This window comes from Lynx rufus, unplaced genomic scaffold (assembly GCF_022079265.1).
Source record: "Lynx rufus isolate CCGP_SWC_20201006 ecotype Redwood Valley unplaced genomic scaffold, mLynRuf1.p SCAF_21, whole genome shotgun sequence".
Classification (NCBI taxonomy): Eukaryota; Metazoa; Chordata; class Mammalia; order Carnivora; family Felidae; genus Lynx; species Lynx rufus.
The window spans coordinates 805,261-828,030 of record NW_025814836.1 but is presented as its reverse complement, the minus strand read 5'-3'; the positions used below and the strand labels follow the sequence as shown (position 1 = coordinate 828,030).

Here is a 22,770-nt window from a genome sequence, read left to right as displayed (position 1 = left end):
GGTACATTCCCATAGACTAGATACAAGTTACCAACTTTTCACCCATGAACAAATTAACTTGATGGCTATGTATCAGCTTCTTTTAAATAACACACTAGGACCACCTTGAACTTGTCTGCTCTTATGTGGGTAGACCAATGACAATAATAGTAATAATAAATGCTGAACTGAATTTAATAATTTAAAAATAAACTCACTTATGGGGCACCTGGATGGCTCAGTGGGTTAAGTATCCAACTTCGGTTCAGGGCAGGATCTCATGGTTTGTGAGTTCAAAAATTCTGTGCTGCAGATCGGAGCCTTGAGTCTGCTTCAGATTCTGTGCCTCCCTCTATGCCCCTCCCCTGTTCACTTTGTCTCTTTCTCGCTCTCAAAAATAAATAAACATTAAAAAAACTTTTTTTTATTTTTTTAAACTCACTTATAAATTTTAGATGAATAAATGTCAATTATTTGATATCTTTACCTACTATCATTGTACCAATTAAATAAGTCCTCATGAAACAATAATATATAGGTGGTATTAAAAACTATCTTATTTTGTATTATTTTTAATATATTTAATTTATTAAAATTGTATTGACACCTGTGTGAAAAGATTTACTGAAAGATATGAGACAGTCTCACTGCTCTGTAATAGAGGGACTATGTAAAAGAAACTTGACAGCATTTTCAATATTTATAATAAACTTGTATTCATTTTAAAAATTACTTTATAACCAATCAAATCAATAGCTCAGTATTTCAGGACATGTTCCATACTTGATGCCACAGGAATGAAAACAAAAAAGCAATTTAGGTGTCACATGTGCAGGTAGAAAAAAAACCATCACATCTTAATAGATATTTAATAAAAACAATCCTGTGCTGGATACAAAAACCAGTATGATGTGCCCGGTAACAACTTTTGCTAGGAGCTTTACCCTCACTTCTTACTTAAGATAGTGAGAATGAAATTTATTTTGTTTCCTTTTCAAGCTGATCTGATAAGCAGCAAATTCAAATTATATACCTGTTTAATCTAATTCAGGGGGGAAAGCAGGCTCAATGTTAGTTTAGAGACAATCAAAAAAGTCACCTCCACTGTCCTTTGCAAACCATCAAAAACGATATCATACCTCTGTGCAGTCATTCAGAAGGGACACTGTGGTGTCAGTGGGATTAATGTTGATTGTCTTTAGTTCAATTAGGTTATTTAGGGAATTTCCACCTAGTGGGGAAAAAGAGAGTAAAGGAATCAGACAAAGGAGTTTTTATCATATGAGAGAAGATATTCTTTGAGTAAACTAATTCAATTACCTGACACCACAACCAGGGAAGGCATGTAGCTACTGTCAGCAGGATCAACTATCATTTTTAATCTATGAACAAGAACATCTGGGAAAATCTCCAAACGAATCCAATGCTTAAAAAAAAATGTACTCTCAATTAGTAAAACTCAGCCATATTTTAGCTATTAAAATAGTATCACTGAAGACTGAATCTACATGAGATTTTCTAAATATATGATATGACCTGAGAGAGAGGACTATTCTACTCTACTACTTAATTGTTCATTACAAGAAAGTCTCACTCTGAACCCCAGAAACTATGTGTTTAGAGACTCCTGATCTTCAGTGGCCTCTTTATACCCATCAAGGAGTGGACTATAAAAAATACTAGAATCAAGATAGGAAAAAAAAAAAAAAACCCTTTTCTCCAAGACTGACCATGAGTTCAAAAGATGTACACCCACACGTGAGTGCAATCATAACATTCCAAAGAGCAACACATATTTGTTCAGATATATTAGAAAAAGTGCTCACCAGAAGCAGAATCTGAACTCATACATTTTATGTGGGAGAGTTAACAAAAACAACAGCATGATCTCATAGTTCATGTATTTCGGCCCTACATCGGGCTCTGTGCTGACAGCCTGGAGCCTGTTTCAGATTCTGTGTCCCCCTCTTTCTGCCCCTCCCTGCTCATGCTTAGTCTCTGTCTCTCAAAAACAAATAAAAAATGGTAAAAGAAAAAAAATCTGATAATACATGCTGGATGGTGTATTACTCATAGCTTTAAAAATAATTTTGAACTAAAATATAAAATCAGTACTGGCAGGTATCAACACAGTGTAACTTAGCAGGTTTTTCAAAGTTTATTTTGAAGTTTAAAATGGTAAAGCCATCTAAATAAAAGCATTTCTAGAAGTGCCACATGGCACACTACCTTTCCTTGTGAGCCAGATGACTGCCAGCAGGGCTCACTGCCATCAATAAGACGAGAAGCCTGGTTCACAGAGGATGACACATTTAGGCTCTTTACCATCCGGGACCAGCTGTCCAGCAGCATTCCTGGCTGACTGCTGTGACAACGCTTCAGCTGTTTTCCAGAACGGCCACAAAATATTGCAGACTGTCCTATTTAATGGTGGTCAAACAGTGTTAAGATGTGTATGGAAGAACCTTCACAACCAAGAAATAAAGAATACTACACAGTGAGAAGTTCTTACTTCAAGAAAATAGTAAGTTTTCAACTTAAAAGGACGGAATACCTAAAATAGCTTCAAAAGCTTAGTCAGTGTATTTTATACCAATTTATGAAATGAAATTTATATAATGCTATGGCTTATTCTACTTGACTGTCAAGTAACAACAGAGTGACATATTTCCAGATGAAAGAATACATAGAAGCTGGGGGAGGGAGGGAGTTCAGCAACAGTTCTAACAAAAGCCATTCTGATTAAAAATGCTGTTACAAATGCAAAGCAAAACCAAACCTGTAAAGAGTCTCTACATCCATGAATGGCACATCTGGAAATTCATCTAGGGCCCCCCCCCCATTGAGGACAACTAGAAAAGGCAGATAAAACATTTAAAGATGAAAAAGTCTTAAAAGTATCAGAAATAACAAGATGGTAAAGAATTATGGGACCAGAATCTAAGAAAAGCTGAGATGAAAAGAGATGTCCAGATGAGCAACACCATGGATCAGAAGCTACTTGTCCCTGATCATAATTGTCAGTAAGGAGAGCCTCCAAAAAAACCACACTACTTTGGACAGCCTTGGGCAGGGGAGAGGTGGGGACCAAGAACTGGAGTCCAGAGCCCACCAGGAGAGAAGAAGATAGCCACAGAAAAACCCACACTTTGGGTTGGGATCTCAACAGGAAAAATCCCAAGAGGAAGAGTGAACTGTGCAGTGCTGTTTATTTTATTAAAGCTCAGCATGAAATCATCTCAGTCGCTGAAACTGGACTGAGGTGAACTCAGATAGTTACTTACCCCAATTACCTGGAAGACCAACCCTCTTTCCCCTCAGTCTCTGAAGAATGATAATATCTTGGGACTCAAACTGATTCAAGAAACATTTTTTTTTAAATATAATGTCCAGTACATAATGGCATATGAGGAGACTAGACTAAGACATGACTAAAAAAACTATCAGAAATAACAGACAATAAAAACAGACCCACAGAGTCTCTAGATATTGGAGTTATAAGATAGTTTTTAAAATAACCATACTTACTTATGTCTGAAAAGATAAGAACATTGAATATTTCAGCAGAGAATTGAAAACTATATTAAAAAACAGAAAAATTAAAGTTGTTAGGGGCACCTGGGTGGCTCAGTCAGTTGAGTGGCCAACTCTTGATTTTGGCTCAGGTCATGATCTCATGAGTTTGTGAGTTCAGGCCCCACATTGGGCTCTGCACTGACAGCAAGAAGCCTGCTTGGGATCCTCTGTCTCCCTCTTTCTGCCCCTCCCCCACTAGTACACACGCTCTCACTCTCAAAAATAAACGTTAAAAAAATTATTAAATGTAGTAATTGAAATTAAGAACTCAATGAATAGGTTTACTAGCACATGAGACTCAGGTGAAAAGAGAATTACTAAACAATATCTAGAAAGAAGTCCTGAGGAGCAAAAGCTTAGAAAACATAAAAGAGCAGGTGAAAGAGAATAGAAAGAAGCTCTGACACTGATGAAATAGGAATCCCAAAAACAGAAGAGACAATAGGACACAGACAATATTTGAAGATATTACTGACTGAAAAATCTCTAGAACTGGCAAAAGATATCAAGCTAGAGATTTAAAAAGCCCTGCTTTGAAAGTTGCTGAGGAAGATCTTAAGTGTTCTTACCCTCACCACACAAACACAAAGGTAATTATGTGAAGTGATGGATTTGTCAACTAACCAACTAACCCCACTGTGGTAATCATTTTGCAATATATACATGTACCAAATCGTCACACTGTACATCTTAAACTTACACAATGTTATATGTCAATTTATTTCCTAAATACAGCTAAGGGGGAAAAAAAGAAAATAAAAATAAAGAATCCTGCTAACCCCAAAGAATATAAAGAAAAAGAAATACATTTCTATGGGCATATAAAATATGTGCAATGGCACAAAAACAGACACTCAGATCAGTGGAACAGAATAGAGAACCCAGAAATGGACCCACAAACGTATGGCCAACTAATCTTTGACAAAGCAGGAAAAAAGACAGTCTCTTCAGCAACTGGTGCTGGGAAAACTGGACAGCAACATGCAGAAGAATGAACCTGGACCACTTTCCTACACCATACACAAAAATAAACTCAAAATGGATGAAAGACCTAAACGTAAGACAGAAAGCCATCAAAATCCTCAAGGAGAAAGCACGCAAAAAACTCTGTGACCTTGGCCTCAACAGCTTCTTACTCAACAAGTCTCCGGAGACAAGGGAAACAAAAGCAAAAATGAACTATTGGAAGTCTATTGGGAACTACTGGGAACTATTCTGATGAGTCAAAATAAAAAGATTCTGCACAGCAAAGGAAACAATCAGCAAAACTAAAAGCAACTGACAATGGGAGAAGATATTTGCAAACAACGTATCAGATAAAGGGTTAGTATCCAAAATCTATAAAAGAACTTACCAAACTCAACACCCAGAAAACAATCCAGTGAAGAAATGGGCAAAAGGCATGAATAGACACTTCTCCAAAGAAGACATCCAGATGGCCAAATGACACATGAAAAAATGCTCAACATCACTCATCATCAGGGAAATACAAATCAAAACCACAATGAGATACCACCTCACACCTGTCAGCATGGCTAACATTAACAACTCAGGCAACAACAGACGTTGGCAAGGATGCGGAGAAGGAGGATCTCTTTTGCACTGCTGGTGGGAATGCAAACTGGTGCAGCCACTCTGGGAAACAGTACGGAGGTTCCTCAAAAAATTAAAAATAGAACCACCTTACAACCCAGCAATTGCACTACTAGGTATTTATCCAAGGGATAGAGGTATGCTGTTTCAAAGGGGCGCATGCACCCCAATATTTATAGCAGCACTATCAACAACAGCCAAAGTATGGAAAGAGCCCAAATGACCAACGATGGATAAGATGTGGTATATATATACAGTGGAGCATTACTTGGCAATCAAAAAGAATGAAATCTTGCCATCTGCAACTACATGGATGGAACTAGAGGGTATTATGCTAAGCAAAATTAGTCAGAGAAAGACAAATATCATATGACTTCACTCATATGAGGACTTTAAGACACAGAACAGATGAACACAAGGGAAGGGAAGCAAAAATAATATAAAAACAGGGAGGGGGACAAAACATCAGAAACTCTTAAATATGGAGAACAAACAGAGGGTTACTGGAGAGGCTGTGAGAGGGGTGATGGGCTAAATGGGTAAGGGGCATTAAAGAATCTACTCCTGAAATCACTGCTGCACTACATGCTAACTAACTTGGATGTAAATTCAAAAAATTAAAAAAATTAAAAAAATTTTAAAAATTTGTGCAAGATAAAAACAAAAAAGTAACTCAAAAACAGACTAAGAGGAAATACAAAGATTATCAGCTTTAATAGAAGTGACTTCAAGAAATAATATAAACCAAATTACAAAGGAAAAGCATTTTTTAATTATTTTTTATTTTTTTGTTATTTATTTATTTTGAGAAAGAGAGAAAGAGAGAGACAGAGAATGAGCATGGGAGGGGCAGAGAGAGAGAGGGAGACACAGAATACGAAACAGGCTCCAGGCTCTGAGCTGTCAGCACAGAGCCTGAGGCAGGGCTCGAACTCACAAACCATGAGATCATGACCTGAGCCAAAGTCAGAGGCTTAACCGACTGAGCCACCCAGGCGCCCCAAAGGAATAGTATTTTTTTTTTTTTAGGAATAGTATTTTAAAGGAAATTCTTTAAAAAATATGTTTCTAAAATGAAGGAGAAATAAGGTATTTTCAGAAACACAAAAAAGTAATTCATTAGCATTACAGAAGGAGACCCATTAAGGAAAATTAAGGGCTATTCCTCAGGTGGAAGAATAATGACAGATAAAAAGGCAAGATATAAAGAAGAACAGAGGGGGTCCTGGGTGGCTCAGTTAGTTGGGTGTCTGGCTGTTCATCTCTGCTCAGGTCATGATCTTACAGTTCATGGGATCCAGCTCCATGTTGCGCTCTGTGCTAGCAGTGCGGAGACTGCTTGGGATTCTCTCTCTCCCTTTGCCTCTCTCCTACTCACGCACACATGCGTGCTCTCTCTTTCTCAAAATAAATACTTTAAAAAATTTTTTAATGTTAAGTATGTGAAAAAATCTAAATAAATAATGGCTATATACAATACCAATAATATTTCTTATATGGTTGAAAATGTGTGTACAATTGTAAAACACAATAAAAACATGATAATTTAAATCAAAATAAGAGTAAATAAAGTTAAAGGGACCTAAGATCTCTGCATTGCTTAGAAGAGAGTAAAAATACTAAATAATAATTAGATTTTGATAAGTCAAAGATGAATGTTTTACTATCTTAATGACTTATACTAAAAATGTGTATAACATACACACTACCCATATAATATATAAATATACACTAAAATGTATGTAACTTCTTAGCCACTAAGGGGGGGGCAGGGTGTGGGGGCTTCGGTGTTAAATAATAAAAAACATTATCAGACCAAACACAGATGTAATGCAGAAAGGGGAACAGAGAACAGGAGGGACAAATAAAAACCACTGAGAATTTGATCACTTTAAATAAAAATACATCATAAACTGCCTTGTAAATACCTAAAGGATCCAAATAATCATATTGGAATTTTAAAAGACTACTTACAACTTATAAGAAATATATTGAAAATATAAGAATACAGAAAGACTGAGGGTAAAAGGCTAAAAAAGATACACTAAGCAAACACTAACTTTACCGCAGAACTGCAGGAGACATTCTTTTAGGCATACATTAAACATTTATAAAATCCAATCATATACTAAGTCATATGATCACATGCAAGTTTCAGAAAATGTCAAAGATCAATCAGAATACACACTCTGAATGCAATGCAGAAACAAGTAAAAATGTTGACGTGTTTGAAAATTTAAAAACCAATGAATACAAAAAAATAATCCCAAATGGAATTTTAAAAATACTACTACTACACAGCAGTATTGCAGAAAACAGCTTAAGCCTTGCTTAAAGATAAATTTAAATTTTTAAGTTCATATATTAAAAAAGACAGAGCGAGAAAATGAGATAAACATTAACCTCAAGATGGGGGGGGGGGAATCAACCTAAATCCAAATTCCATAGGAAAAAGAAAGAAAAAGATATGAAAAACAACAAACCAAGCCAAAATTTGTCTCTCTGAAAAACTTTAAAAAAAGAAGCGAGACAGAGAGAGAGAGAGAGAATAATTAAATTGACAAACCTATGGCAGGCTGAGTAAGAAAAAAGGAAAGTATTCTAAGTTAGCCTTGAAAAGGAGATAACTCTACATTTTACAAATCTACATAAAGATAAGAAAATAATAAAAGTTAGAATTAGACAACAATTTCCTCAACATGATAAAGGCTATTTATGAAAAACCCACAGCTAACATGCTCAATTTAACACACTGAAAGCTTTCCCCCTAAGATCAGGAGTAGGAAAAGGATGCCCAACTTTGCCACTTCCATTCAACTTAGTACTGGAAGAACTAGCTAAAGCAGGAAAAAGAAATATAAGGCATTCAAATCAGAAAGGAAGAAGTAAAATGATCTTGGTGCATAGATACTATGCTTACATGTAGAAAAAAATTTTTAGAAAACACACACACACAAAAAAAACAAAACTGTAGGAGACAATAAATAAATTCAGCAAAGATGCTGGATACTAACTCAACACACAAAATGTGTTGAAAGTGTAGTGTATATTTCTATATACTAACAAAAAATATTCCAAAAAGAAAATTAAGAATTCCATTTAATATGGCATAAAAATAGTTAGGAATAAATTTAATCAAGAAGGCACAGACTTGTAAACTGAAATATCACAAAATATTGCTGAAAGAAAAACTGCTGAAAGAAGGTCTAGTAAATAAATGGAAAAGATATCCCTCATTCATAGATTGGAAGACTTAATATGATTAAAATGACAATTCTGCCCAAAGCAATAAGGAAATTCAATGCAATTCCTATACAAATAATGCTTATAAAAACAGAAATATTCATCCCCAAATTCATATTGAATTTTAAGGGATACCAAATAGTCAAAACAATCTTGAAAAAGAACAACTTTGGAGGATTCACACTTCCCAATTTCAAAAACTTACTGCAAAGTTACCATCATCACAATGTATGGTTTGCTACTGGCATAAGGATAAGCAAATAAACAATAAAACAGAACTGGGAGCCCAAAAATAAACTCTCACATCTATGTTCAATTGATTTTCAAAAAGGGTACCAAGACCATTCAATGGTGAAAAGATAGTCTTTTCAACAGTTTCGGGAAACTAGACTGCACACATGTGCAGTGAATGAAACTGAACTCTTACACTATACCATGTACAAAAATTAACTCAAACTGGATCAAAACCTAAGTTTAAGAGCTAAAACTATATAACCTATTAGAAAGAAAAATAGGTATTAATCTTCATTCATGACTTTGGATTTATTGACACCGAAAGCAAATATGACACCAAATACACAGACAACTAAAGAAATAACAGATAAAATGGATTTCATTAACATTAAAAACTTATGTATCATAGAAGCCTATCAAGAAAGTGAAAAGACAACCCAAAGAAGGAGATGAAATATTTGCAAATCACCTATCTCCTAGAGTTTGATGTGCAGAATATTTTAAGAATTTCTATAACTCAACATCAAAAGTTTAAAAAGGGGTAAAACACAAAAAATAAATAAACATTAAAAAAATTAAAAAGGGGCGTCTGGTGGCTCAGTCAGTTAAGCATCCGACTTCGGCTCAGGTCATGATCTCGCAGTTCATGAGTTTGAGTCCCGCCTCAGGCTCTGTGCTGACAATTCAGAGCCTGCTTTGGAATCTGTCTCCCTCTCTGTTCATCTCCCATTTGCACTCTGTCTTTCTCTCTCAAAAATAAAAATTAAAAAAAAATGTTTTTTAATGCACAAAGGACTTAAATAGATATATTCCAAAAAAAGATATGGCCAAAATGACAAGGAAAGAGGCTCAATGTCATTTGTCATTAGGGAAACTTAAAATCAGATGGCTGTAATTAAAAATAATAATAATAATAAATAACAAATGTTGGTAAGGAGATGGAGAAATTAGAACCCTTATATATTACTAGTGGGAATATAAAATGGTGCAGCCAATTTTGGCATTTTCTCAAAAAGTTAAAGAACTACCATATGACCCTGCAATTCCACTACCAATTTAAAAAACAAGGACTCAAACAGATTTGTACACCAATATTCACAGTAACATTATTCACAATAGCTGAAAGGCAGAAACAACCCAAATGCTCATTAATGGATGAATGTATAAACAACATGTAGTATGTACGTACAATGACATATTATTCAGCTATAAAAAGAAGTATCCACATGCTACAACATGGATAAACCTTGGAAAAATAATCCTAAGTAAAATAAGCCAGACACAAAAAGGCAAATTTTGGTTCCACGTATATGAGGTACATGTTGTAATCAAATTTATGGAGACAGAAAGCAGATTAAAGGTTGCCAGGGGCTGGGGGAGAGGAGAATGGAGAATTATTGCTTAATGGTAGAGTTTCTTTTTGGAGCAGTGAAAAAGTTTCGGAAATAAATAGTGGTGATAGTTGTACAACATTCTCTGAACTGTTACACTTCAAAGTGATTAATATGGCAAATTTTATGTTGTATTCTGCCACAACAAAAAATTATAATAAAAGATACACAAATAAAAAGTCTCACTCTCCATCTATCCAATTCCACACCCCATCGAATAAAACACTTCTTAGTTTCTTAAGATCTTTTTAATGTTCTTTATGAAAATACAAGCAAAGAAATCCTGTTATTCAATTCTCACAGTGCCTCACTGCTTGAAAAAAAAAGATACCAAGTTACCAAGTGTGTAAGATCATGTTTCCTGTTTTACTGTGTACACTATGCAGTGCTCACCATATAAACATGACCTTTAAAGAGTAAACTAAATACATATGTGTGCACAATGATTTCATTAATAATATTTTATTAAAAAAAAACAACCATTCTATCATACCTGGTTCATTTATTCTGCCAAATGTATGCCTGGTGTTGTGTTTTCTGGTCTTAAAACATGTTTCACAAAAATCAAAGTCATCACAGTTTCTGCATTTGAATCTAGATCCATTGATAGGAAACATCTGACAGCCATCACACCTATTTTTTAAAAAACCATTGAGTTGATAAGAAAAAGATTAAGGCCGTTTATTAAATTTAATTACAAAGAAAAACATTCCCCCAAAACAAATCTAGTGATATAAAAATTAACTCACGTAACCCCAGGATGAACACTAGGCACCAACTCCATTTCTGATAACAGCCCGGTCCAGTGAGACTGCTGAGGGAAGTCAACAATGACATCTTTTCCATTTGCACTGAAAGCTAGGACAAAATAGAAATTGCTGAAACATCTCAGTCATCAATAAAAACCTAAAATTAAAATTAAAACTATACCTAACTACTCATGTGATAATTACATTATAGTTATTTATGTTTTACCAAGAGTATTTCTCTTTTAGAGAGACATACTAAGATACTTATGGACGAACTAACACATGGTGTCAATAAGGGATTAGCTTTAAAATAACCAAGGGCGGGGATCATGGATGAAACAACTTTGACCAGGGGCTGACAACTGTTGAAGCCAAGTGATGGGCACATGGAGGCTCATTACACTATATTCTCTACTTGTATATGTTTGAAATTTTCCACAATATGGTTACTTTGTTTTTAATTACATCAAGTCAAAAACTCCATTTAGTATCTTAGGAAATAAAACTAATAATAATGTTAAGAGATCTCTTGACCTTGGGTGAGAGCACTCTGCTACAAAACATTAACTTCTGAACCAAGTTCTTATTTTCAAAATTTATCATGAGGAACACCTGGGTGACTTAGCCAGTTAAGCGTCCAACTTTGGCTCAGGTCATGATCTCACAGTTTGTGAGTTAGAGCCCCTCATCAGGCTCTGTGCTGACAGCTCAGAGCATGGAGCCTGCTTCTGATTCTGTCTGTCTGTCTGTCTGTCTGTCTGTCTCTCTCTCTCTCTCTCTGCTCCTTGCCCACTCACGTTCTGTCTCTCTCTCAAAAATAAACATTAAAATTATATGATTTCATTCATATGTGGAATTTAAGAAACAAAACAGATGAACATAAGGGAAGGGAAGCAAAAATAAGATAAAAACAGAAAGGAGGCAAGTCATAAGAGACTCTTAAATACAGAGAACAAACTGAGGGTTGCTGGAGAGGTACTGGGTGGGGAGGATGGAGTAAATGGGTGATGGGCATTAAGGTACTTGTTGCCAGGAGCAATGAGTGCTATATGTAAGTGATGAATCACTAAATTCTACTACTAAAATCATTATTACATTATTATGTTAGAATTTGGATTTCAACAAAATTTTAAAAAATAATAATAAATTTTAAAAAAGAAGTACATGGCACAAGAACAGACACTCAGATCAGTGGAACAGAATAGAGAACCCAGAAATGGACCCACAAACGTATGGCCAACTAATCTTTGACAAAGCAGGAAAAAAGACAGTCTCTTCAGCAACTGGTGCTGGGAAAACTGGACAGCAACATGCAGAAGAATGAACCTGGACCACTTTCCTACACCATACACAAAAATAAACTCAAAATGGATGAAAGACCTAAACGTAAGACAGAAAGCCATCAAAATCCTCAAGGAGAAAGCACGCAAAAAACTCTGTGACCTTGGCCTCAACAGCTTCTTACTCAACAAGTCTCCGGAGACAAGGGAAACAAAAGCAAAAATGAACTATTGGAAGTCTATTGGGAACTACTGGGAACTATTCTGATGAGTCAAAATAAAAAGATTCTGCACAGCAAAGGAAACAATCAGCAAAACTAAAAGCAACTGACAATGGGAGAAGATATTTGCAAACAACGTATCAGATAAAGGGTTAGTATCCAAAATCTATAAAAGAACTTACCAAACTCAACACCCAGAAAACAATCCAGTGAAGAAATGGGCAAAAGGCATGAATAGACACTTCTCCAAAGAAGACATCCAGATGGCCAAATGACACATGAAAAAATGCTCAACATCACTCATCATCAGGGAAATACAAATCAAAACCACAATGAGATACCACCTCACACCTGTCAGCATGGCTAACATTAACAACTCAGGCAACAACAGACGTTGGCAAGGATGCGGAGAAGGAGGATCTCTTTTGCACTGCTGGTGGGAATGCAAACTGGTGCAGCCACTCTGGGAAACAGTACGGAGGTTCCTCAAAAAATTAAAAATAGAACCACCTTACAACCCAGCAATTGCACTACTAGGTATTTATCCAAGGGATAGAGGTATGCTGTTTCAAAGGGGCGCATGCACCCCAATATTTATAGCAGCACTATCAACAACAGCCAAAGTATGGAAAGAGCCCAAATGACCAACGATGGATAAGATGTGGTATATATATACAGTGGAGCATTACTTGGCAATCAAAAAGAATGAAATCTTGCCATCTACAACTACATGGTTGGAACTAGAGGGTATTATGCTAAGCAAAATTAGTCAGAGAAAGACAAATATCATATGACTTCACTCATATGAGGACTTTAAGACACAGAACAGATGAACACAAGGGAAGGGAAGCAAAAATAATATAAAAACAGGGAGGGGGACAAAAACATAAGAGACTCTTAAATATGGAGAACAAACAGAGGGTTACTGGAAGGATTGTGGGAGGGGTGATGGGCTAAATGGGTAAGGGGCATTAAGGAATCTACTCCTGAAATCATTGCTGCACTACATGCTAACTAACTTGGATGTAAATTTAAAACATAAATTAAATTAAAATAGAAGTACAGACCTCCACTTACAAAATAAAAAAGTTACAGAGATGAAACATAGGGAATATAGTCAGTAATATTGTGATAACATTGTATGGTGATAGGTGGTAACTACATTCATTGTGATGAGCACTGTATAATATAATGAATTGTTGAATCACTATGTTGTGCACCTGAAACTAATATAACATCATATGTCAAATATGCTGTAATAATAAAAACTTACGTTAATAAATCTGTTTTGATTCATAAAGCTTTTAAGAACCTGTTAACTGAAGAAAAATGTTAAACTAAAGTAAAATGTTAAATAAACCATTTGTTCTCATGTAACCTGAGACATTCTAACACTCCCATGCACTAGACAAGCACCACCATTATGGCCATTTCTAACCTAAGGTATTTGACAGTGAGTTTTATAGAAGGTTCAAACAAAACAAAACAGGATCTCTTTATGCCATTAAAAGAGTTTAAAGATAAAATAAAAACACATGCATTTTTAATTACTTCTCATGTAATTGTTCAAATGGACATAGTATACCTTTTAAAGTACACTGATTAGTTTGAAATCTCTATAATATCACATTTAAACATAAACTGAAAAGAATTTTGTATTTCCAGTTACTAAATCCCATCATTTGCACTTTTCCTTTTCTTAAATTTAGTCCTAAATTTTTATATAGCAGAGAGAGAGAGACAGAAACAGTCCCCAATTGAGGGGGTTGGCCAAACATTCACATATAGGCCATTTGGCAGAATGACAGAACAAGTTTACAGAACACCAACATCAAATAAGATTACCCTGTGACTGTAATGAATCAAGACAAAGCCAAAACTGCTCTTTAATCATGTCTGATCAAGTTCAAATCTAACCCAAACCACAAACACAACCAGACACCCTCCCCTAACCTCCAATCCTGGTTAATATGAACAACTGCTTCCTTGCCAATCATTAACTTCATCCTAGCTCCATTCTTTCTGACATATAGATAATAATTAAGACACCCATTCTTAGAATAACCCTACTCCTTTAAACTTTTCCCAAAGTATCCAACACAAACCCCATTAATCCTTTGCTATACCCACCTATGGAGACACCCCATTTTCTGGGGTATGCATCCTCACAAGTGGCAATGAGTTAATAAACCTGACTCTGTTCAACTATATGTGAGTTCCTGGTCTAGAGAACACTGACAAGCAAAAAAACACTATAAGCTATCTTCATACTTGTTTTTCTTGCCCCTGAATGAAAAAAAAAAAATGACTTTATCATATTAGCTGATGAAAAGCTAACATCTGGAATTTTGTTGCCTGGATAATATTACCTTTTACAACCCCCACACTTTGATGAGTCACAGATCCCCACTTGTATTTTGGTGTGGTGACTGAGGCTTTGACACGAACTTTATCACCAATCTTTATGTGAGAAGGAGAACTTGGTGGAGGATAGCCTAGAAATTACAATAAGTGAACTATAATTAGTATTCATTCCTGGGAACTCTGTCACTAATTAAGAAAAAAGTGTAACAACTCACTTAAAAATGTGCTCACCTATAAGTTCCACATGAATATACCTAACCCAGTAAGTGCCTCCTTTCTGTTGCCAATCACACTGCACATTAAGGTCATGTAATCCATCTCTATCCAATTTGATAACTTTGCCCACGTCTCCTTCACACACTTCTTCATATGTTCGACAGCATCTAACCATCATTCCCACCTAAGATTAAAATTAAATTAAAAATTCAGTCCAATGTATAGATGAACAATTATACGTAGCATTATCTAAGAAAGGATTTCTTCTAGCACTGAGTGTACTCTCAAAATCATTTTACACTAAGTGGAACCAGGGCTCTTTAGAAAACTTGCTGGCTCAATGTCTGGAGCAGGAAATACACAAGATGAGCATGGATCAACTTGTGCCATAAAGCAAGGGAGTGCTCAAAGATTAATGTGTTCACTCAAAAGAACAATTTAATCAATAAGAATAATGGTTGAAACACATCAAATCCATATCAGTCAATAAATTTATCACAATGATAATAAGCAAAGGTTCTTTTGGTCACCTGTGTAAGTTCCATGGCACCAATTCACCATTCTGAAAATTGATAAAGCAAAAACAAAAACAAAAAACTAAAAACAAAAAAAAAAGCAAGCACTTATTCTTACTTTCCTATATAACTGTATTATAAAGAGTAACTAGAGTTGATTTAAAAAGCATTCTTCAAAGAATAAACTCCAGCTAATAAATTTGAAAGGCATGACACAGTTAGAAAATCACTATTATGCAACCCCTCATAAAAAGTCTAGGTGGTAACACAAATGGATATCAAAGTGCAAAAGTGAACAATAGAGAACTTCTTAGCAGATGGAATAGACTAACAAGACCTAACCAGCAACACTGCATTTTGGTCTAGATGATGCATTCGTGCCTAAGACACTGCCTGAGTCCAACAGCTCCCCGACCCCACCAGCCCTTATTCTGATTTAACAGGAGATGCAGAAGAGGGAGGAAGAAGCCACAAATAAATGACATGGAAAGGAGAAAAAAAAATGGGAGGGGAAAACTGTTCCAGGTTAAAAGACACTTCAGAGAGACATCATCCAAATGTCAGGTGTATGACCCTGTTTGTATCCAAATTCAAAAATGTTACTGTTTCAAAAAGCAATTTCTGAGAAAAGTGGGAAAATGTGAGTAAGCACTGGATATGAGATGATATTATAGAATTATTGCTTATTTTCTTAGCTAATGTTAGGTAACAGTAATGTTGTTGTTATAAACAGATCCTTTATCGGGACACCTGGCTGGCTCAGTTAGTAGAGCATGGAATTCTTTATCTCAGGGTCGTGAGTTCAAGCCCCATGCTGGGTGTAGAGCTCACCAAAACAAAACCAAAACCAAAACCAAAACAAAAACAAAACCAAAACAAAAACAAAATCTTTTTTGTGTTAGGAATGCATATTATTAACAGATTTACAGATTAAATGAGATGATTTCTGGGATTTTCTCTAAAGTATACTAACTAGAACAAAAGAATTAAAACAACTAAAGAAAAGATTTAAGATACATAAAGGACTACATAAAAAGCCTAACTAGATTTTAAAAATTAGATGGGAGTAAGAATGATATAAGAAAAACAAGCAGAAATAGGTTTTTTAAAATGTCCAAAATGGGAATAATTGAGAAGCACAGGTCTTTGTGCCATGGCTCTCTAGCTTTGGCACCCCTTGCTCATCTTCTCTTCCTCTGTCCTCTGCTCCAGTCACAACAGCCTGCCTGCTGGGTTCTGTACCCTCCTTCGCCAGGCCTCTGCTCACTGAAAACCTGAACAAGGTTCCAGCCTAAGACATTTACTCACCTGAATATTCTCTCTCACATAGACAGCATAATCATCATTACTCAAGAAATCAGCTCGTTTTTTGTACGTCTGGCTCTCTGTTACAACAGCACCAGTAGACTACAAAAGATAAATACATTTTTTAAAAACTGTGAGCCAGATAAGCCTACTTGAAGTATGTGAAATCTTTAATATCAAAAAATAAAATATGAAATATTATACGTATTTTCACTATAAAATTCTTCATTCTAAAAGACACAATATGGTAAACAGGATGAATATCAAAAGCTAAAAGTATAGAAAATTTCTGAGACATTTCCAAATTAATCTCATGAAACAATTTACTGAAATCAGAAGTCACTGTGTCATATAAAACATGCTTTTTATATGACACAAAAATGGGTGTTGGCTACCCAATACCATTAGATGTTGAACAAGGGTCTGTTTTACAGCTCAAGTAATTAAGGCACAAAAAAACAATTAGCACTTAGCTTTACTGTGTGCCTGGCAAAACTGCAGAGAGACCTCATGGAACAGCATACAGGAAACCCAAAGCACAGGACAGGTAGACACAGGCAGATGGGCAACCACACAGGAGGCACTAACCACAGCATAGGCTGCGTCGTCCATATCCTCCACCACCTCCTCATCTGAACACTCCTCAGACCCTGTGTCTGCATCCGAAAGATCTGTGACCTGCACATCAGCATGGTCCAGCAGCCACCCAACCAAGGCCTCCACACCTACAAGCAAGTACACACAGTGCACCCTGAGTGAGGATCCACAGCACCCACCTGCCCATAGGCATCTGATGTTAGCATCTCAAGATAAACCCACAAACAAATGTGTGGGCAAATTAAGTGAAACACCCACAAGGAAAACAAAATACCTGGCAAGCCAGCAGCATTCCCTGAGGCACCAGTGAGTGACTTCAGTGCAAACTCTATGTTCCTTCTAGGAAATCCCATTTCCATGAGTTGAACCACAATAGGCAGAGCAGGAGCAGGTGACTGTTTGCGCTTCTTTGCTCTGACAGGGCGAACATGCTGTACAGGGACAGGTGTTGTGGCCTCACTGGAGCTGCAGTCTTCAAACACAGGGCTTGACGGGTGAGTGGACTCCACAGCCAAACACTGACATACGGCCAGTGCTGCAGCCTGGACAAATGAGAGTGAAGCTGGGAGGTTTAGAAAAGTCAAAAGACTTAAGCAGTCTATGAAAATGGAAATTACAAACTTCTACTATGAAATGCAGTACAGAAGAACAGAAAATTCAGATTTACATGTGTTATATTTTTAAATGAATGGATAAAACATGTTAACAACAAACAACAAAGACAACTTTCATAGTTTAATGCAGAGGAAAGATGTGATGGTCAAACAACTCCTGCTGCAACACACACAGAGCCCAGGAAATTAGCCAGTTATCAGTGCCCATTAAAGAAAACTTCATAGCCGCTCTGAGTAGGAAACAAGTTGAGCAAGTTAAATGCAGACTGAGAGGGGACAGATGAGAAAGAAGGAGTCCCTCACCCCCTCCCCATGCCCCAGGAGGCAGGGTCCGGTCTCCTGCTCTCTTCTTCTGTAAAACAAGTCAGAGACGACATGGAATTCTCTCATGTACCATCAAATCAACTCTCAGTGATTCAAGGGTAAAAGAACCACTCTGCGAGTTAAATATGGTATAAAAAAAAAAAAGGAAATAAAAAAAATTGGGAAATAAATTACAATCAACGAATATATGCATTATTGAGGTTATCATTAGGAATCCCTACTCCCAGTACACACAATCCTTTCACTGAACTACTTGCAACACTCTGCTCTTCATCTCCAATTACTTTCATATGGTCTAAGACTTGCTATTGTTTTTGAACTGAGCATCTGAGGAAGGAATAAGAAGAAACAGGGTGGAAGAAATAAAGAGGACTCCATTAAGCCTTCCAGTGCCTAGGTAGTGTCAAAAACCTAGGGTTTTGCTGTGAAGTGTGAATAACTCATAAGTGATGGTCTTCATCCTAAAAGCTTACAATTCAGAACCAGACTGAGTTTAGAGTTCTGGTTCTGATAATGAGGAGTTAGAGTGAACTGGGCTAAACCTCTACTGATAATAACTATGAACCCTGAACAAAATATTTTTAAAAACAGTTTGAAGGTTCTGGAGAACAGCCAAAGCAATCAAAACTGAAACAGATACAACCCTTGACCACAAGGGAAGCCAGAAGGCAAGCTGACCAGGCAGTGTTATTAGACTGCAGTCAGAAACTGGAATTCAGTCCTGCCAAAGCAGTCAGAAGTGAGGGAGAAATCACAAAATGTGCATACAAACTATCCCAAATTCTTGGCTGATTCCAAAACTGAGCATTTGTGAGACTCTGAAGAACCCAGCATAAAGGAACTGCTGGAAGGCTAGAGGGATTCTATACCTATGCAATATTAGGGAGACAGTCTGAGGTCCCAGTCCAACCAAGTTAGATGGAGTTGGTCAAGCTGTAAAGGTTTCCACTGAAGCCTCGGAAATGATTCTAAATCCTGCAGAATTCAAATACAGAAACCAAGACTATGAGCAAAACAAAAATCAACCACCACTGGTGGTTGGCCATTAGCCACCAGATGGGCGGCCAACATGGTGGAGAAGTAGGGGGAATCCATACGTCCTGCATCTCTCAAACAAAGAAGTGTAGAGCCAAAGACTTTGAACACCAGAGCCTGGGAAGAAAAGAGACTGAATCTACTAGGAAGAAAATGGGAAAACTGGAAAAAAGGTGGACTGGGAGAGATAAAAAAGGCCACATGGGCATGGAGGGGAGACACTCCCTTCTGCGAGAGACAAAGGGAAGAGAAAGAGTGGCAAGGGAAGTGCAGGACTGTATCTGGACAAGAGAAAGACCTTGGAATGAGACTGAGAGGCATCTGATCTCTAACTGGGGGGCTTTCTTTGGACTGGGCCAGCTCCCTGTTCGCACACCTGGGGAGGAGAGGAGCCAGGCCTGGGTGCGGTGGTAGGTCAGAGACTCAGTCTGCAGCTGGAGAAAGAGGTTCCCTCCTTGGAGGGCTGCGCAATAGCACAGAACCTGCCTGTGTCAGCCACCTCCAGGTATGGTGGCTGGGTGGAGGGCTCAGTCTACAGGAGGGTAAGCCCACTGTTCCCCTGGAGTGCTATGGGAAAAAACAGAGCCTGCCTTCGTGTGCCACCCCAGGAGCTCCTCTGTAAGAGAAGGAGATCCTCCCTGAAGTGCTGCGGCACAGACAAAGCCAGCCGGGACCACATATCCTGCACTGAAAGGCGCTTCCCCAGCATCAGAACCACGGAGCAAGACTTTGAATCCTAGCCAAGCGCAGGGTCAGGGGAGTTGGCAGAGAGAGAAGGCATGCCCCATCTGTGCCCACGGCACAGTGAGGATGACTCAAACTGAGTCTACCAGGTCTAGCTCCAGCTCCGTGAAGAAGAGACTGGGGAATCACCATTCCCCCCCAACCCCACCCTCTGCCCCCCGCCCCTCCATCCCACCACCACCACCACCACCCCTGCCACCACCAAGGCGGTGCCTCAGAGATCACTCCCAGGCCCATAGTGGAAGTTGGTCCAGAAAACGCCAAACCATGCCCCCTTGCACTGGGTAACTGCATATCCACCGGAATGGCACAGACCCTGAAGATAACTACTACCTACAAGCGATGCAGCATTGCCAGGATTAACTATAGGTCAATTCTGGATATGAAGATATATCCTCCCCACTGCCCCATTTCTCCTCCTTATCTCTTCCTTCCCCTAAGCTGGTTACTCTGGTTATTGGTCTGTCTAAAAAGACATATTGAATCCATTGTCTTGATACAAGTTCTACTACAGCTCCTTCTTCACACTCCTTTCTCTCTCCCTGGAATAATCAAGCCATATAGTTTCTCTGTCTGGGTAATTTTATCTTCATTAATTTTCTCTGCCGTCTTCTTTATTTCCTTTCTCTCTCTCTGGATTAGGCCTTTTAGTCTCTCTGCCTATCAATGTTTATTTTTTCTCTGCCCCCCTCCCCAGCTCCAGTCATTTCTCTCTTTGTATGTGCTCTTCCATCATCACCGCTTTCACCTTCTTCTTTACTTGTGGTAGGTGTTTTGGGGTTTTTTGTTTTTAGACTTTAGGTTTTTGCTTTTATTTGTTTGTGTGTTTGCATGTTTTTGTCTCCAGTTTGTCTGTTTTCCTTTACAGGGTTACTCCAAGGAAAAATTCAAAGCACACCTGGTGGAAGGTTTTTTTACTCGTAAATATTTACTCATAGTAAAATACTACTACAAGTACAGTAATAATATAACCAAAGTCACAACAACACAGAGCAAGTAACAATCTCTGAAAAAGCACCTCCTGAAGGGCCAGGCCCTGGACAGTGTATGACCCTCCTTTAATACAGCAGTGCTCACAGGTGCAGAACACACAAGCTTTAAAATACATAAGGGACAGAAAACTACCAAAAATGACAAAACAGAAGAATTTTCCTCAAAAGAAATTCCAGGAAGTAGCGACAAATAATGAATTGATCAAAATGAATTTAAGCAACATAAGTGAACAAAAATTTAGAATAATAGTCATAAAATTACTCACTGGACTTGAAAAAAAACCATAGAGGACAGCAGAGAATCTATTGCTACAGAGATCAAGGGACTAAGAAATAGTCATGAGGGACTAAAAAATGCTATAAATGAGATGCAAAATAAAACGGAGGCGGCCAGAGCACAGATTCAAGAGGCAGAGGAGAGAATAGGTAAATTAGAAGATAAAATTATGGAAAAAGAGGAAGCTGAGAAAAAGAGATAAAAAAAATCCAGGAGTATGAGGGCAGAATTAGAGAACGAAGTGATGCAATCAAAAAGAACAATATCCGTATCATAGGAATTCTAGAAGAAGAAGAGACAGAGAAGGGGGCTGAAGGTGTACTTGAGCAAATCGTAGCTGAGAACTCCCCTGATCTGGGGAAGGAAAAAGGCATTGAAATCCAAGAGGCACAGAGAACTCCCTTCAGACGTGACTTGAATCGATCTTCTACACAACATATCATAGTGAAACTGGCAAAATACAAGGATAAAGAGAGAATTCTGAAAGCAGGTAGGGATAAACAGGCCCTAAGACAAAGGTAGACAGATAAGGGTAGTAGCAGACCTATCCACTGAAACTTGGCAGGCCAGAAAGGAATGGCAGGAAGTCTTCAATGTGATGAACAAAAAAAATATGCAGCCAAGAATCCTTTATCCAGCAAGTCTGTCATTCAGAATAGAAGGACAAATAAAGGTTTTCCCAAACAAACAAAAACTGAAGGAAAACATCACCACTAAACCAGCCCTACAAGAGATCCTAAGGGGGATTCTGTGAGTGAAATGTTGCAAGGACCGCAAAGTACCAGAGACATCACTGCAAGCATGAAACCTACACACATCACATTGACTCTAAACCCGTATCTTTCAATAATAACACTAAATGTAAATGGACTAAATGCTCCAACCAAAAGACATAGGGTATCAGAATGGATAATGAAACAAGACCCATCTATTTTCTGTCTACAAGAGACTCATTTTAGACCTGAGGACACCTTCAGATTGAAAGTGAGGGGATGGAGAACTATCTATCATGCTACTGGAAGTCAAAAGAAAGCTGGAGTGGCCATACTTATATCAAACAAACTAGACTTTAAATTAAAGGCTGTAACAAGAGATGAAGAAGGGCATTATATAATAATTACAGGGTCTATCCATCAGGAAGAGCTAACGATTATAAATGTTTATGCACCCAATACGGAGCCCCCAAATATATAAAACAATTAATCACAAACATAAGCAACCTTATTGATAAGAATGTGGTAATGGCAGGGGACTTTAATACCCCACTTACAGGAATGGAGAGATCATGTAGACACAGGATCAATAAAGAAACAAGGGCCCTGAATGATACATTGGATCAGATGGACTTGACAGATATATTTAGAACTCTGCATCCCAAAGCAACAGAATATACTTTCTTCTCGAGTGCGCATGGAACATTCTCCAAGATAGATCACATACTGACTGGGTCACAAAACAGCCCTTCATAAGTATAAAAGAAGTGAGATCATACCATGCACACTTTCAGACCACAGTGCTATG

At 37.5% G+C, this 22,770-nt stretch overlaps 1 protein-coding gene across 1 annotated transcript in view; it reads right to left on the bottom strand.

Annotated features, from left to right (window-relative positions):
* HERC2 (HECT and RLD domain containing E3 ubiquitin protein ligase 2) overlaps positions 1 to 22,770 on the bottom strand; it is a 274,285-nt gene that overhangs the window by 81,476 nt on the left and 170,039 nt on the right. Inside the window, exons 47-56 of the mRNA XM_047086559.1 lie at positions 17,538 to 17,805; positions 17,255 to 17,391; positions 16,670 to 16,768; positions 14,862 to 15,030; positions 14,636 to 14,761; positions 10,766 to 10,874; positions 10,510 to 10,649; positions 2,209 to 2,399; positions 1,300 to 1,405; positions 1,119 to 1,210 (exon numbers count right to left, since the gene is read on the bottom strand). Of these exons, the coding sequence (XP_046942515.1) occupies positions 1,119 to 1,210; positions 1,300 to 1,405; positions 2,209 to 2,399; positions 10,510 to 10,649; positions 10,766 to 10,874; positions 14,636 to 14,761; positions 14,862 to 15,030; positions 16,670 to 16,768; positions 17,255 to 17,391; positions 17,538 to 17,805 (1,437 nt within the window). The remainder of the gene's footprint in view (positions 1 to 1,118; positions 1,211 to 1,299; positions 1,406 to 2,208; positions 2,400 to 10,509; positions 10,650 to 10,765; positions 10,875 to 14,635; positions 14,762 to 14,861; positions 15,031 to 16,669; positions 16,769 to 17,254; positions 17,392 to 17,537; positions 17,806 to 22,770) is intronic.